General features: G+C 34.7%; 1 protein-coding gene across 1 annotated transcript in view; it reads left to right on the forward strand.

Annotated features, from left to right (window-relative positions):
- ABCA12 (ATP binding cassette subfamily A member 12) overlaps positions 1-13,973 on the forward strand; it is a 214,955-nt gene that overhangs the window by 94,988 nt on the left and 105,994 nt on the right. Inside the window, exons 6-8 of the mRNA XM_033230381.1 lie at positions 466-651; positions 4,274-4,452; positions 12,456-12,568. Coding sequence (XP_033086272.1) covers positions 466-651; positions 4,274-4,452; positions 12,456-12,568 — 478 coding nt within the window. The remainder of the gene's footprint in view (positions 1-465; positions 652-4,273; positions 4,453-12,455; positions 12,569-13,973) is intronic.

Consider the following 13,973-nt stretch of genomic DNA (forward strand, 5'->3'; position numbering starts at 1 on the left):
AAACACTGTTCATCCTAGGAATAGACCTCGACGCTCCTTCTGTTGGAAATCTTCCAAAGATCACAACCAGTTTCCCATGAGTGTCATGAAGAGTTAGGACACCTGAGTTTCTGCTGCTCAATGTCCAGAAAAAATGAATAAGATTTTTATGCGTGAAGATTTTTGTAAGCAAAGACTCTGTACATTGAGGTTTTCTAGTCAGAGACAAGAAATGGGTTCAGTCAAATAAATCATATATAAATCATTTAAATAATAACAATGACAAGAATTTACCACATTCATGCATTCACTCTACAAGTTCTCATGGGTAAATTATATGTTCTTTATTGTTATTTTAATAGCTGCTATAATGGAGGACCTCAAAATGGCTATTTTGAAGACAGCTTAGATTACTTGAAGACTAGAATATTTGAACATCTACAATTAATAACATTCATATTTTACTCTTTTCACACATGCTTTTAGCTGTTAAAGCAAAATTCAACTTCAGAAGATATACGAAGAGAACTGTGTGATAGCTATCCAGGATACATTGTGGATGATGCCTTCTCTTGGACCTTTCTAGGAAGAAATATTTTTAACAAATTTTGCCTTTCTAACATGACCCTTTTAGAGTCTTCTCTCCAAGAACTAAATAAACAGTTCTCCCAGGTGAGTGTAGATCTTTGATGTACAAAGTGACTCAACATGAATTAAAGGGCAATTCTATAGCCCATGTAGACTGGGAAATGCTGACTCGCATAGACTCTGCACACAAAGTTTAATCTTAAGTAGTATTACATATTTAATGTGAAAGGTTGAAATGATTTCAATGCTAAACCAAAATATTACATTATGGTTAATGTAGACACACCTTTTAAATAAAATATGGCTTTGCTCTACAGTAGATGAAGTTTGATTGTTTTCTCTGAGATCTTTAGGTGAGATTACTCAGGCTATGATACAAGTTTAATAATTAAATTATCACAGTCATATAACTGTCAGAATTTAGAATAATGGGTAAAATCTTTTTATTTTTCTCACTGACTTCAAACCTAGTTTGAAAAGCTAGTTTTTCTTTAACTGTGAATTTTCAAAAACTTTTATTTTAGGTTCAGGGGCACATATTGCAGGTTTGTTATATAAGTAAATTCATGTCACAGTGGTTTGTTGTCTCGATTATTTTGTCACCCAGGTACTAAGCCTAGTACTCAGTAGTTATTTTTTCTGATCCTCACCCTCATCCCACTCTTCACCCTCAAGTAAGTCCCAGTGTCTGTTGTTCCCCTCTTTGTGTCCATGTGTTCTCATCATGTAGCTCCCACTTAGAAGTGAGAAAACGCAGTATTTCGTTTTCTGCTCCTGCATAGTTTGCTAAGGATAATGGCCTCCAGCTCCATCCATTTGCCTGCAAAGGACATCATATTGTTGTTTGTTATGGTTGCATAGCATTCCGTGATGTACGTGTACCACATTTTCTTTATCCAATCTGCCACTGATGGGCATTGAGGTTGATTCCATGTCTTTATTTTTGTTTTGTTTTGCTTTTTGTTTTTTCTGAGACACAGCTTCACCCTGTCACCCAGGCTGGAGGGCAATGGTGCTATCTCAGCTCACTGAAACCTCCGCCTCCCAGGTTCAAGTGATTCTCGTGCCTCAGCCTCCCAAGTAGCTGGGACTACAGGCACAGGCCACCACATCCAGCTAATTTTTTTTTTTTTTTGTATTATTAGTAGAGATAAGGTTTTGTCATGTTGGCCAGGCTCATCTCGAACTCCTGACCTCAAGTGACCCACCTGCCTCGGCCTCCCAAAGTGCGGGGATTACAGACATGAGCCACTGCACCTGGCCAAGTCTATGTCTTTGTTATTGTGTGACTAGTGCTGCAGTGAACATACGTGTGCATGTCTTTATAGTAGAATAATTTATGTTCTGCTGGGTATATATCCAGTAATGGGATTTCTGGATTGAATGTTTTTAGGTCTTTGAGGAATCACCACACTGTTTTCCACAATGTTGAAATGAATTTATACTCCCAGTAACAGTGTTTAAGTGTTTCCTTTCTCTGCAACCTCACCAGCATCTGTTATTTTTTGACTTTTTAATAGCCGTTCTGACTGGTGTGAGATGGCATTTCATTGTGGTTTTGATTTGCATTTCTCTAATGATCAGTGATATTGAGCTTTTTTTCATATGCTTGTTGGCTGTAGGTATGTCTTGTTTTGAAAAGCATCTGTTCATGTCCTTTGCCTACTTTTAGCGGAGTTGTTCTTTTTTTTCTTTAGACTTTTTTCAGATGCATAGTTTGCAAAAATGTCCTCCCATTCCGTAGGCTGTCTGTTTATTCTGTTGATGGTTTCTTTGCTGTGCAGAAGCTCTTAAGTTTAATTAGATCCCATTTGTCAATTTTTGCTTTTGTTTTGTTGCTTTTGGCATCTTTGTCATAAAATATTTACCATTTCCTGTGTCTAGAATTGTGTTGCCTAGGTTATCTTCCAGAGTTTTTATAATTTGGGGTTTTACATTTAAGTCTTTAATCAAACTTCAGTTGAATTTTGTATATGGTTGTAAGCAAGGGGTCTAGTTTCATTCTTCCACATATGGCTAGCCAGTTATCCCAATGTCATTTATTGAGTAGGGAGTTCTTTCCCCATGGCTTGTTTTTGTCACCTTTGTTGAAGATCAGATGGTTGTAGGTGTGTAGCCCTATTTCTGGGTTTGTTACTCTGTTCCATTGGTCTATGTGTCTGTTTTTGTACCAGTACCATGCTGTTTTGGTTACTGTAGCCCTGTAGTATAGTTTGAAGTTAGGTAACATGATTCCTCCAGCAAGAAGTTAAATTTTGATAAAACAATATATCCCTCTCACCAAAATATTATACATTAGAACCAAGAACACTCTACTATGGAGTGTTTGCATATATTAGTCTTTAAAAAATTTAATTTAATGTTAAGTTCCAGGATACATGTGTAGGATGTGCAGGTTTGCTGCATAGGTAAATGTGTGTCATGGTGGTTTGCTGCACCTGTCAACCCATCACCTAGGTATTAAGCCAAGCATGCATTAGCTATTTATCTGGATGTTTTCCTTTCCCCTACCCACCTCTGACAAGCCTCAATGTGTGTTGTTCCCCTCTGTGTGTCCATGTATTCTCATTGTTCAGCTCCCACTTACAACTGAGAACATGTGGTGTTTGGTTGTTTGTTCCTGTGTTAGTTTGCTGAGGATAATGGCTTCCAGCTACATACATGTCCCTGCAAAGGACATGATCTCATTCCTTTTTTCTGGCTGCATAGTATTCCATGGTGTATAGTATCATATTTTCTTTATCCAGCCTATCATTGATGGGCATTTGGGTTGATTTCATGTCTTTGCTATTATGAATAGTGCATACACTGGCCTTAAACAACAATGGTAAAAATGGACACCAATAGTCTACATTTAATGAAACCCCACATACAATGAGAGATCACAAAAAAGTTCAAAATTCTCTTGAAATTTTATAGATATAAATAAATGAAATATGTCCATATCTAGTATTTTCCCCTTGATTTTTTAAATTTTTATTGTAATTTCTTTTAAGTACAGAATGCTTAAACAACCCTTTAATAATCTGAGTTTTCCAAAGTAACCCAATTAGAGGTATGGTTATAATAATCCCCAGTCCAATGTAAAGCACTTATGATATATTTTTTAACAAAATGGCGGTCATGTAGAATAGAATATGTGGTTAAAAAAAAAAAGACATTATTCAAAATCACATAGCATTAAGTATGTGTAATTGTAATAGTAAACACTTTCCTGAATTTTATATATATATATACACACACACACACATATATATATAAATCTATCTATATCTCTACTAATCTGTATATTAGTTTTAGGAGTACTCCACGCAAACAATATAATATCTAGTAATAAGTATAGGGAAGGTATATCTGCAACTCCTAAACCAAGTCCTAAGAAAAAAAAATTACTCAAAGCTAATTTTATGTTAGGAACTTAATTTTAATTTTGAAATATATAATTTGAAATATTTTATATAAATACGGCTTTCTTAACCAAACTTTATGCCAATTTCTGGAGCTACAGGGAAAAGATCCAATTATGTTTAAGAACATTAGAAATAGTTGCTGGTTTTCCAAATAAAAGATTGGCTTCAAACTGAGTGAAGATCTAAAAGAATTGCTTATGTGAAAATCAGATTTTTGATGCTTTTAAAAACAGCAAACCACGTGATTACGAATGTTAAAGTCTCATTTTACTCTGTTTGTGGTTTTATATTTTAAGCTATCCAGTGACCCCAACAATCAGAAGATAGTGTTTCAGGAAATAGTCAGAGTGCTGTCTTTCTTCTCACAAGTGCAAGAGCAGAAAGCTGTGTGGCAGCTTCTCTCTAGTTTTCCAAATGTGTTTCAGAATGACACGTCACTAAGCAATCTATTTGATGTTCTTCGAAAGGCAAACAGGTAAGAAAATATAAGAATTAAATGTAATATTAGTGTTCACAAAGAAGTCTTTAAAAAAATGTTACCTATGATGATTACTGTTAGGTGGGTTATTTAAAAACAGAACAAATAATCCTTCAGCCTCTTATTGCAGATTTTAGCAACAAAGGTGAGTGTATTAGTTAAACAAAGAAGAAACACACACTGTGGTCATCAAGGTTATGGAAGCATCCATGAGGAACTGATCCTAACTGTTGTATTGTTACTGAGTATCACAGAGCTTCTAAGAATGAGGTGTACAGCAGGACCAGTGGTATATTGCAGCACTGACTCCAGCTCATTCAGGGACAACCTGAGCTCTATGCATCGAGCATTTAAACTATCCAGGAATAAAGTATCTCAGTGAGTTTTGTTTGGTACCATCCAATATAAAACAACCATTTTGGTAAGAGTTTTGTTCCCAGTCACCTCAAAGAGGTTGTTCTCCCTCACATGTAGTCAGCTTAGAAATGACTTTTCCAAGCCTGCATATCATTTAGCCTTGGTATATAGGTTATAAAGATTTTCAAATCTTTGCAGGAGAAACCCCTTTAAAGGTTACTTTATTTGGAAAAGAGATCTGGGCATGGCCAGTATTTAGAGTTTAATGGACAGTACTTTGGTTTTGATTGCTGTGTATAGCTAATTTGAAAATATGCCTTAAAAATCCAACTACTGCATCAATGATGTTCGATTATTAAGTGCCTATTACATGCTAGACATGTTACCAAGCCGTTTGTACACATTATCACATTGAATCTTACAACAAACAGTATTTATTTTATAAATTAGGTAACAGTCATAAAAATTAAGTTTTTTTGCAGATCATGCATCTTGAAGGGTTTGCAACTAGGTTTTCTAACTCCAGAACCCAGGCTGCCTCTCTTATATGTCACTAATAGCATGATGTAGTCTATTTTATATGTCTAAAGCATCAGACGAGATTGTTTTTTACTTTCGGAATGCTTTTAAGAGCTTATATCTGTTCAAAGACCTTATAATAAGTCCTTGTATTGACACAGTAATCTCATTTGATTCTCAGAATAGTGCTTTGAGCTGGAGACAACAGGTTCCCATTTTACAGAAGAGGAGACAAATCCTTATGGAGGTCAAATGGCTTCCCCAAGGTTCTACAGTTAGTATGTGGCAAAGCCAGGACCTAAACTCAAAGAATTAGAATCCCAGTCCTATACTGTTTCCATGGTAACACACCATAACTGGAATACAGAAGAAGCAAGATTTACAAAGTTTGATTCTCTATGTTAACCCTCATTTTATCTCTTAGGGAAATTTTCACTCAGAATTTTGACATTTGATCCTTTTCCTCCTATTTATCTTCTGTCTTAGGGAGCAAACAGGTGAATCTATAAAAGGAGAAAAGGAGAAGGGGAATTGTATGACTTGTATAGTGTAGCAGTGAAAAGAGTCAAAATAATATTCAGACCACAAATAAGATATCACTACACAATCACTGGAATGGGTAAAATGTTAAAAGATGTATAATTCCAAGTGTTGGCAAGAACGTAGAGCAACTGAAGTGGTCATATATTACCAGTTAGCATGGAAAACAACACAATCATTTGGAAAATAGTGTGACAGCTTCTAATGAAGTTAAACAGTAGATCCATATGAGGCTGCATTCCACTCTTGGGTATTTATCCAAGAAAATGAAAATATACACCCATACGAAGACTTGTATGCTAATGTTTATTTCTTGATAATAGCTAAAAGTTGAGCTGGGTAATCAAATATCTATAAACAAAATGGCAAAACAAATGTGGTTTCTTCATATAATTCATATATTAAAATGCAACACAGCAATAAAAATAAGCAGATTATTGAGTCACAGAAGGTAAATAAGTTTCATTAATATTATGCTGGCAAAAACATCAAAACAAAAAATATATACTGTGTATGTAGATAGTGTATCCTATTTATAGAAGGTTCTAGAATTGACACAATTAATCTATAGTGTTAGAAATCAGATCAGTGAATTCAGGAGCAACTTCATGAGAAATATTTTCTGGGGTGATTGAAATGTTTGTATCTTAATTGGCATGGTGGTTACATGTATGTGTATTTGTCAAAACTTATAATTTCACTTGTACCTCGTAAGTTTATACAATTAAAAATTATCACTTTACAACTTTAAAAAACTCATTGAATTGTACACCTAACATAGGTGCATCTTATTGTATTTAAATTATACTTCAATGAAATTTGATTAAAAAATCAACAACAACAAAACGACAAAAATTCCACAAAATAATATTTAGCAAAAAGCAGAAGGACTAAAAATACTCTAGGCATTATTATTTTTTAAATTTATTTTTTATTATACTTTAAGTTCTAGGGTCCATGTGCACAACATGCAGGTTTGTTACATATGTATACATGTGCCATGTTGGTGTACTGCACCTATTCACTCGTCATTTACATTAGGTATATCTCCTAATGCTATCTCTCCCCACTCCCCCCACCCCACAACAGGCCCTGGTGTGTGATGTTCCCCTTCCTGTGTCCAAGTGTCCTCATTGTTCAATTCCCACCCATGAGTGAGTGCATGCAGTGTTTGGTTTTCTGTTCTTGCAATAGTTTGCTGAGAATGATGGTTTCCAGCTGCATCCATGTCCCTACAAAGGACTTGAACTCATCCTTTTTTATGGCTGCATAGTATTCCATGGTGTATATGAGCCACATTTTCTTAATCCAGTCTGTCATTGATGGACATTTGGATTGGTTCCAAGTCTTTGCTATTGTGAATAGTCTAGGCATTATTTTGGTGGAGCAAATTACACTGGTAAAAACATTGTGCTGTGGCTATTTTATTTTAACAACCTCTAATCCAAGTGCTGCAGCTATTTTAATTCCCTTTAAATTTTAAAATATAATTATTGCATATTTTGGCACTATGCAATAGAGTATGTTGTCAAGTAATGATTATAAATGTAAAAGAGTCTGCATAATAATGAAAATAGCTTATTAATAAATGAAAATAGCTTATTAATAAATAACTTCAACCTTAGGAGCAAAACAAACAAACAAACAATGTAATTTAAAATGGACAAAAGATCTGAATAGATACTTCTTAAAATAACACATATAAACAGCCAACAGGTGTATTTTTAAAATGCTCAACATCACTCATCATCACGGAAATGAAAATGAAAATCAAAACTGTAATGAGATATTGTCTAACTGCAGTTAGAATGGCCATTATCAAAAAGACAAAAACAATAACAGATGCTGGCAGCATATAGAGAAAGGGAAACTCTTGTACACTCTTGGTGGGAATGTAAAGTGAAATAGCCATTGTGGAAAATAATATGGAGGTTCCTCAACAAATTAAACATGCACAGAAAGACAAATACTACATAATCTCATTTTTATGTGGAGCCTAAAAAAGTTGATCTCATAGAAGTAGAATGTAGAATAATGGTTACCAGAGGCTGGGTGAAAGGGGAGGATGAGGGAAGGTTGATCAAGGGGTAGAAAGTTACAATTAGATAGGAGTAGCTGGGACTATAGGCAAGTGCCACCATGCCCGGCTAATTTTAGTATTTTTAGTATAGACAGGTTTTCACCATAGACCAGGCTGGTCTCAAACTCCTGACCTTGTGATCTGCCTGCCTTGGCCTCCCAAAGTGTTGGGATTACAGGCGTGAGCCACAGCACCTGGCCTATTTTGTATTCTTTTCTTAAATTTTTGATCTTAAATTTTCTTTAATTCAGCAGTATTTCTTTTTATTTTTAACTGACAAAAATTGTATATATTTGTGGCATACGACATGCTGTAATATATATGTACATTGTGGAATGGCTAAGTCAAGCTATTTAACATATACATTTCTTTCATATACTTATTTTTTTGTGAGAACACTTGAAATCTACTAGCTTAACAATTCTTTTTGTATGTAATATACTTTTATTTACATAAACAGGCCTTAGGGCTGGATTTGGCCTGCAGGTTCCATGGGTTAGTAGGTGCAGCAAACCATCATGGTACACGTATACCTATGTAACAAACCTGCATGTTCTGCACATGTATTCATGCCCCCCCACCCATTTTTTTTTTTTAGAAGAAATAAAAAAAGATTTGGGACACATAACATTTTGTTTGTTTGTTTGTTTGTTTTTTGAGATGGTGTCTCCTTCTGTTGCCCAGTATGGAGTGCAGTGGCGTGATCTCAGCTCACTGCAACCTCCACCTCCTGGATTCAAGCAATTCTCCTGCCTCAGCCTCCCAAGTAGCTGGGATTACAGGCACGTGCCACCACATCCAGCTAATTTTTTCATTTGTTTGGTAGAGACGGGGTTTCACCACGTTGGCCAAGCTGGTCTTGAACTCCTGACCTCAGGTGATCCGTCCATTTTGGCCTCCCAAAGTGCTGGGATTACAGGTGTGAGCCACTGTGCCCAGCCAACATTTTGTGTTCTTACCAATAGCATGGAAGGTTTGGATTTCTTCATATCTTTGCCAATACTTTTTGTCTTTTTAAAAATTTAATAATATGCATCCTGACAGCTGTGTAACGATATTGAGATTTTGATTTGCATTTCTCTGATGATTGAACATTTTTTCATATGTCTATTGGCTATTTATATGTTTTCTTTGGAGAAATATTTATTCAAGTCCTTAGTCCATTTTAAAATTGGGTTTATTTATTTATGTATTTATGTATTTACTATTGAGCTGTAGAAGGTCTTTATATATTCTGGAAATTAACTCTTTATCAGATAAATGGTTTCCAAATATTTTCTACCATTGTATAGGTTGCCTTTTTTATTTTATTTTATTTTTTTTTTGAGATGGAGTCTCGCTCTGTCACCCGGGCTGGAGTGCAGTGGCCAGATCTCAGGTCACTGCAAGCTCTGCCTCCCGGGTTTACGCCATTCTCCTGCCTCAGCCTCCCCAGTAGCTGGGACTACAGGCGCCCGCCACCTCACCTGGCTACTTTTTTGTATTTTTTAGTAGAGACGGGGTTTCACCATGTTAGCCAGGATGGTCTCGATCTCCTGACCTTGTGATCCACCCGTCTCGGCCTCCCAAAGTGCTGGGATTACAGGCTTGAGCCACCGCGCCCGGCCAAGGTTGCCTTTTTGATAGAATAGCATCTGACTTTTATTTAGTCAGAACAACTCTTTTCAGGGTGGTCCAGTAATTTATATACTTGATCTTTGTAACACGATAGCCCCTAGTTAATGTGGTTTTTGAGCACGTGAAATGTGCTAGTGTATCTAAGCAACTGAATGTGTAATGTTACTAACTTTGATTAATTTAAATTTTAAAAACTGGTACTTGATTCAGTTATTGTAATACTTTTTAGTATGTTTAGAATGGCTTAGGTATGTGAATCTACTTTTTCACCTGTAAATTTAATGAAATCTAAATACAGATTAAGACTTTTCAATTAAAATTTGGCATCTGCATTGAGATGCCCCATTAGTTTGGAGATGTAGTACAGTAAAAGACCTACATTCTTTCATTAGTAATTTTTATATTTATAAATATTGAAATGCTAATATTTTGGATGTATGGAGTTAAAATATATCATTAAAGTTAATTTAGTCTGTTTAACTTTTTTAATGTGATTACTAGAAAATTCTCAAATACATGGCTTGGATTATATTTCAGTATAAACCATTTTTTAAAGTCAGCTGTTTATTATTATGATTAAGCTGACAATGTCACTAAAAGCCATAATTTTCTCACAAATGATTGTGTTTTATCACAACATTATGGTCTCATTGGTTTATCTTAGTCTTTGTTGAACAAGTAATAGAGACAAATGGACCCCACAGGAATTTTTATTATTTCTCCAGCATTTGGTTTACATTGTAAATTGTATATAAATCAACCACCAAAATCAGATTATATAATGTTAAAGTTAAGACAGTAATTAGCAGAAATGAGCAATCTCAAAAGTCGAGAAAAGCATATGATAGGACACACAGGATTGTTGCCTTACTGAGATGAAGGTTATGCTGAGACATAAATCACAAAAACTCTTTAAAAATTACCTTTACTCAGAGGGCAACTTGTTTTTGATGATGTTTTGTTTTGATGATTTCCATTTTTACATGATGAAGAGAAGAAAAATAACCTACAAAGTAAAATACATATCAAGTATCAATGGTTTAAGGGATTTCAGAGAAGATGGGAGTCCAGGTGTCATTATTTATTAAGTTACATTTTATTAGATAAAGATGAATGAAGTCTACTGACATTTAATTAATAATGTTAATGATAAGACTGCCAAAAGATTTAATGAGATTGTCAAATGTTCAGTCTTTGAAGATGTTACTTTGGGACAATAGGTCAGGTGAGTTAGGCAGAGGGTCAGGCTTGAAGGCCGGCCAAGACTTACGCCCTGAGACAGTCTAACTGGTCTCTGTGGTTGCTAGGGTTTGGAAGTAACCCAACACCTGAGAACCAGGAGATTCTTGGGGCAAACACAAAAATGCCTGAGGTATCACCAGTCATGTATACAGAGCAGAGATGAGAAAAATACAGCCATGTCTCTGTGGCCAACTGTTTGGAACACAGCTGGGTGATAAGTTAACAATGCCTGTGGGCTCTGTGCAGAAATGTTCTGCCCTCCTCCTCCCCACCATGTTGAAGCAAAGCTTTTGTGCCAGAGGCAACATATAGAGTAGATAGAACATAAACTTTGAAATAGACAGAACCTAGCTGTACTTGTTATTAACTAGATAACCTGGTGTAAGTTACTTAACTTTTTTAACTTTCATTTTCCCATCTGCAAAACTGGACAAATAAATTGAATTTATAGAATTATTAGAAAACTGTTAGAAAATATATATGCATATATTTTTGTGTATGTTTATAAACATACACACATATCCACATGTATATCCTTATGTTATACTAGATACTACCCAGATGGCATCCTAGACATAGGTCTCTAAACAGCTATCATTCATATCTAGGGGACTAAAATTAACATAATCTTAATCTAAATTTCAAAAACTCTAAAAACATTATAGAATGCCATGAATACGTACACAAATACTATCTATTGCTGGAATATGCATTCAGTTTACTAAGAAACTAGATAGGGAAAAATTACTTTTGGCTAATTTGTATTACATTTAACTTCACAATGTCAAATTTTTAACAAAAGCCTTTTGTTTTCACTACTATTTAACTAAAGCATTGACTCAACTGTTGATATAAGTCACAGTATTTGTATAATGTAGAAATACATGTGTAATAATAACAATATTTCTTTAAAATGCACTAATGGCTATAAAGGAACTAAAAGACATGTTTTAAGTAACTAATCGTGTTTGCGAAATACAGGATGAACTCAAGCATAATTGAATTTTCTGACTGTCTATCCCCAGGGTAGACTGCTCATCTTATTGGTGACATAAAAGCTATAGAAACAGAGTATGGATATTAATTTTGAACTACCTCTGGAACAGTGCCTATAGACCACTTAGAGGACAGAATATAGTCGTTAATTAGGGCAACCTCCATTTTCTTTTTCAAAAACATTACTATCTGTTTAGCAAAAGATAAATATTATAAATGCTTAAATAATAATTATTCCTGAAACTAGATCCTTTACTTGGGTTTGGTTTTTAATGAAAATACTTTCTAATATTTAATTTTTCTTTTTAGTTAAAAAAAGATGTGTTCTTTAATTGAAAGTTGGTTTTCCTAACTACTTATTTCTAAGTCTTAGAAAAAAATCAATGGGAACCTTGCTCCATGACTTTAAGGCTGGTGATTCCTGATGTTTTAGAAACCTGGAAATGTAAACTGCTCTGTCCAGTTAAGAATATTTTGTTGAGATTTTGTGCATGAAAAGACAAACAAATAATTAAATTACAAAGAGTAGCATCTTGTCTTTTATAAGAATAATTTTCTATACTGTAGCCATTTTCTCCTTGAATAACCTTTTGTTTCTGTCTGCAAACCTTGAAACAGAATCTGGTTTAATTGTTTTTTGACTCCTTAGTGTGCTACTGGTTGTGCAGAAGGTTTATCCACATTTTGCAACTAACGAAGGTTTCAGAACCCTCCAGAAGTCTGTTAAACATCTGCTGAACACTCTGGATTCCCCAGCTCAAGGTATTATATTTCCATCTTACTGTGTTAAATTCAGTGTCACAAAGCCCACTGGAAATATAAAGCAGAGTGCAATGAAAGTAATCATGTAGAGATGATATTATTCTTAGGTAGGGACATATGCTATGAATAAATCTGGATCTCAAGTTAATCGAAGTGTGGAGAAAGGGAGAAATGGCCAAGAAGAGGGAACTGTGACTTTCTAGGGTTTTTATTTAGGTGAAAATGATCTCTGTTAGCTTATAAAACTATGTTTATACTTGGTATACACAAAAAAATCAGGGAATATGCCTCAACAAATAGATTTCTACCTTACTACTTGAAACAAATGCCTAAAGTGAATTGTAGTGTTTTAAATTTCATTTTCAAATTTTGATTTTTTTTAATTAGAGTTCTTTCATTGCAAAAATATGCCCCTCAACCATCTTGATATTAGAGCACAAATAGATCAGTGTAAATATACTGCTGTGTCCAGTAAGACAAGGTATGACATGTTGGTAGTAAGTCACAGAATATCCCTTTGGCACATCTAGAATAGTACTGTCTACACACATGGAGACATACAGCTACATACACACAGACACATACAGACAAAGGTTTGGAGATATAAGGAATAAATCCCTACTTGCCAAGTTTTGTTAACAATTTATCTCTGGTGAATAATTTAGAATTATGTTTTCTCAGCTGAGTTTTTCAGCTTTTACATATGTCGACTTTTACCTTTAGATTACAAAATAAGCATCCTGAGATCATCAGGTCAAAAGCTGACTGTTCATTACATAGTCTTGAAATATCAATTTTCATACAAAAAGAAAGCATGCCTGTGAAGGCTTTGAAGAATTCTCACTGGAGGGTCCAACAATACTCTTGGATGTCATTTTCGGTTAGTCTAGAGCATTTTTTATGTCTACAATTGCAGAATTGATGGTTAGCTTGCAGGATTGACCATTATTAAATTTGATGGTCTTGACGTCCATCAGAAAAACAGGATTACTCTTAAAAAAAAAGTTTAGGCTAGAAAACCAGACAATGTGCTAACAAACATAATTACTTCCTCTCTATTCTTTTCATATTTGCATTTTAAAGGCTTAAGAACTTAACGTTTCTCCTTACTACCTTTTCCTTTTTATCTTCAGACTCACACTTTATAATTAATATAAAGTAAAGTAATAAAGTTACATTTTTAAAAATTTTAAGTACAAAGCTCACCTGTGCTTCAAAAGCTGGAGAAGTAAGTGGCATTTCTTATTAAGCAGGGAGCAGAACACATTTCCTGGTGAAAGATGTAATTCAGTTTTCAATATTTAACGGTGACCATGTCTTATGTCTATGACTGTGCTAATCATTTTGGCAAGTCTTAAAACACGTCATTGGATGGTCAAGAAGACAAGAAAATACACCAAGGAAA

Source organism: Trachypithecus francoisi, unplaced genomic scaffold, assembly GCF_009764315.1.
Source record: "Trachypithecus francoisi isolate TF-2019V2 unplaced genomic scaffold, Tfra_2.0 Lachesis_group13, whole genome shotgun sequence".
Lineage (NCBI taxonomy): Eukaryota > Metazoa > Chordata > Mammalia > Primates > Cercopithecidae > Trachypithecus > Trachypithecus francoisi.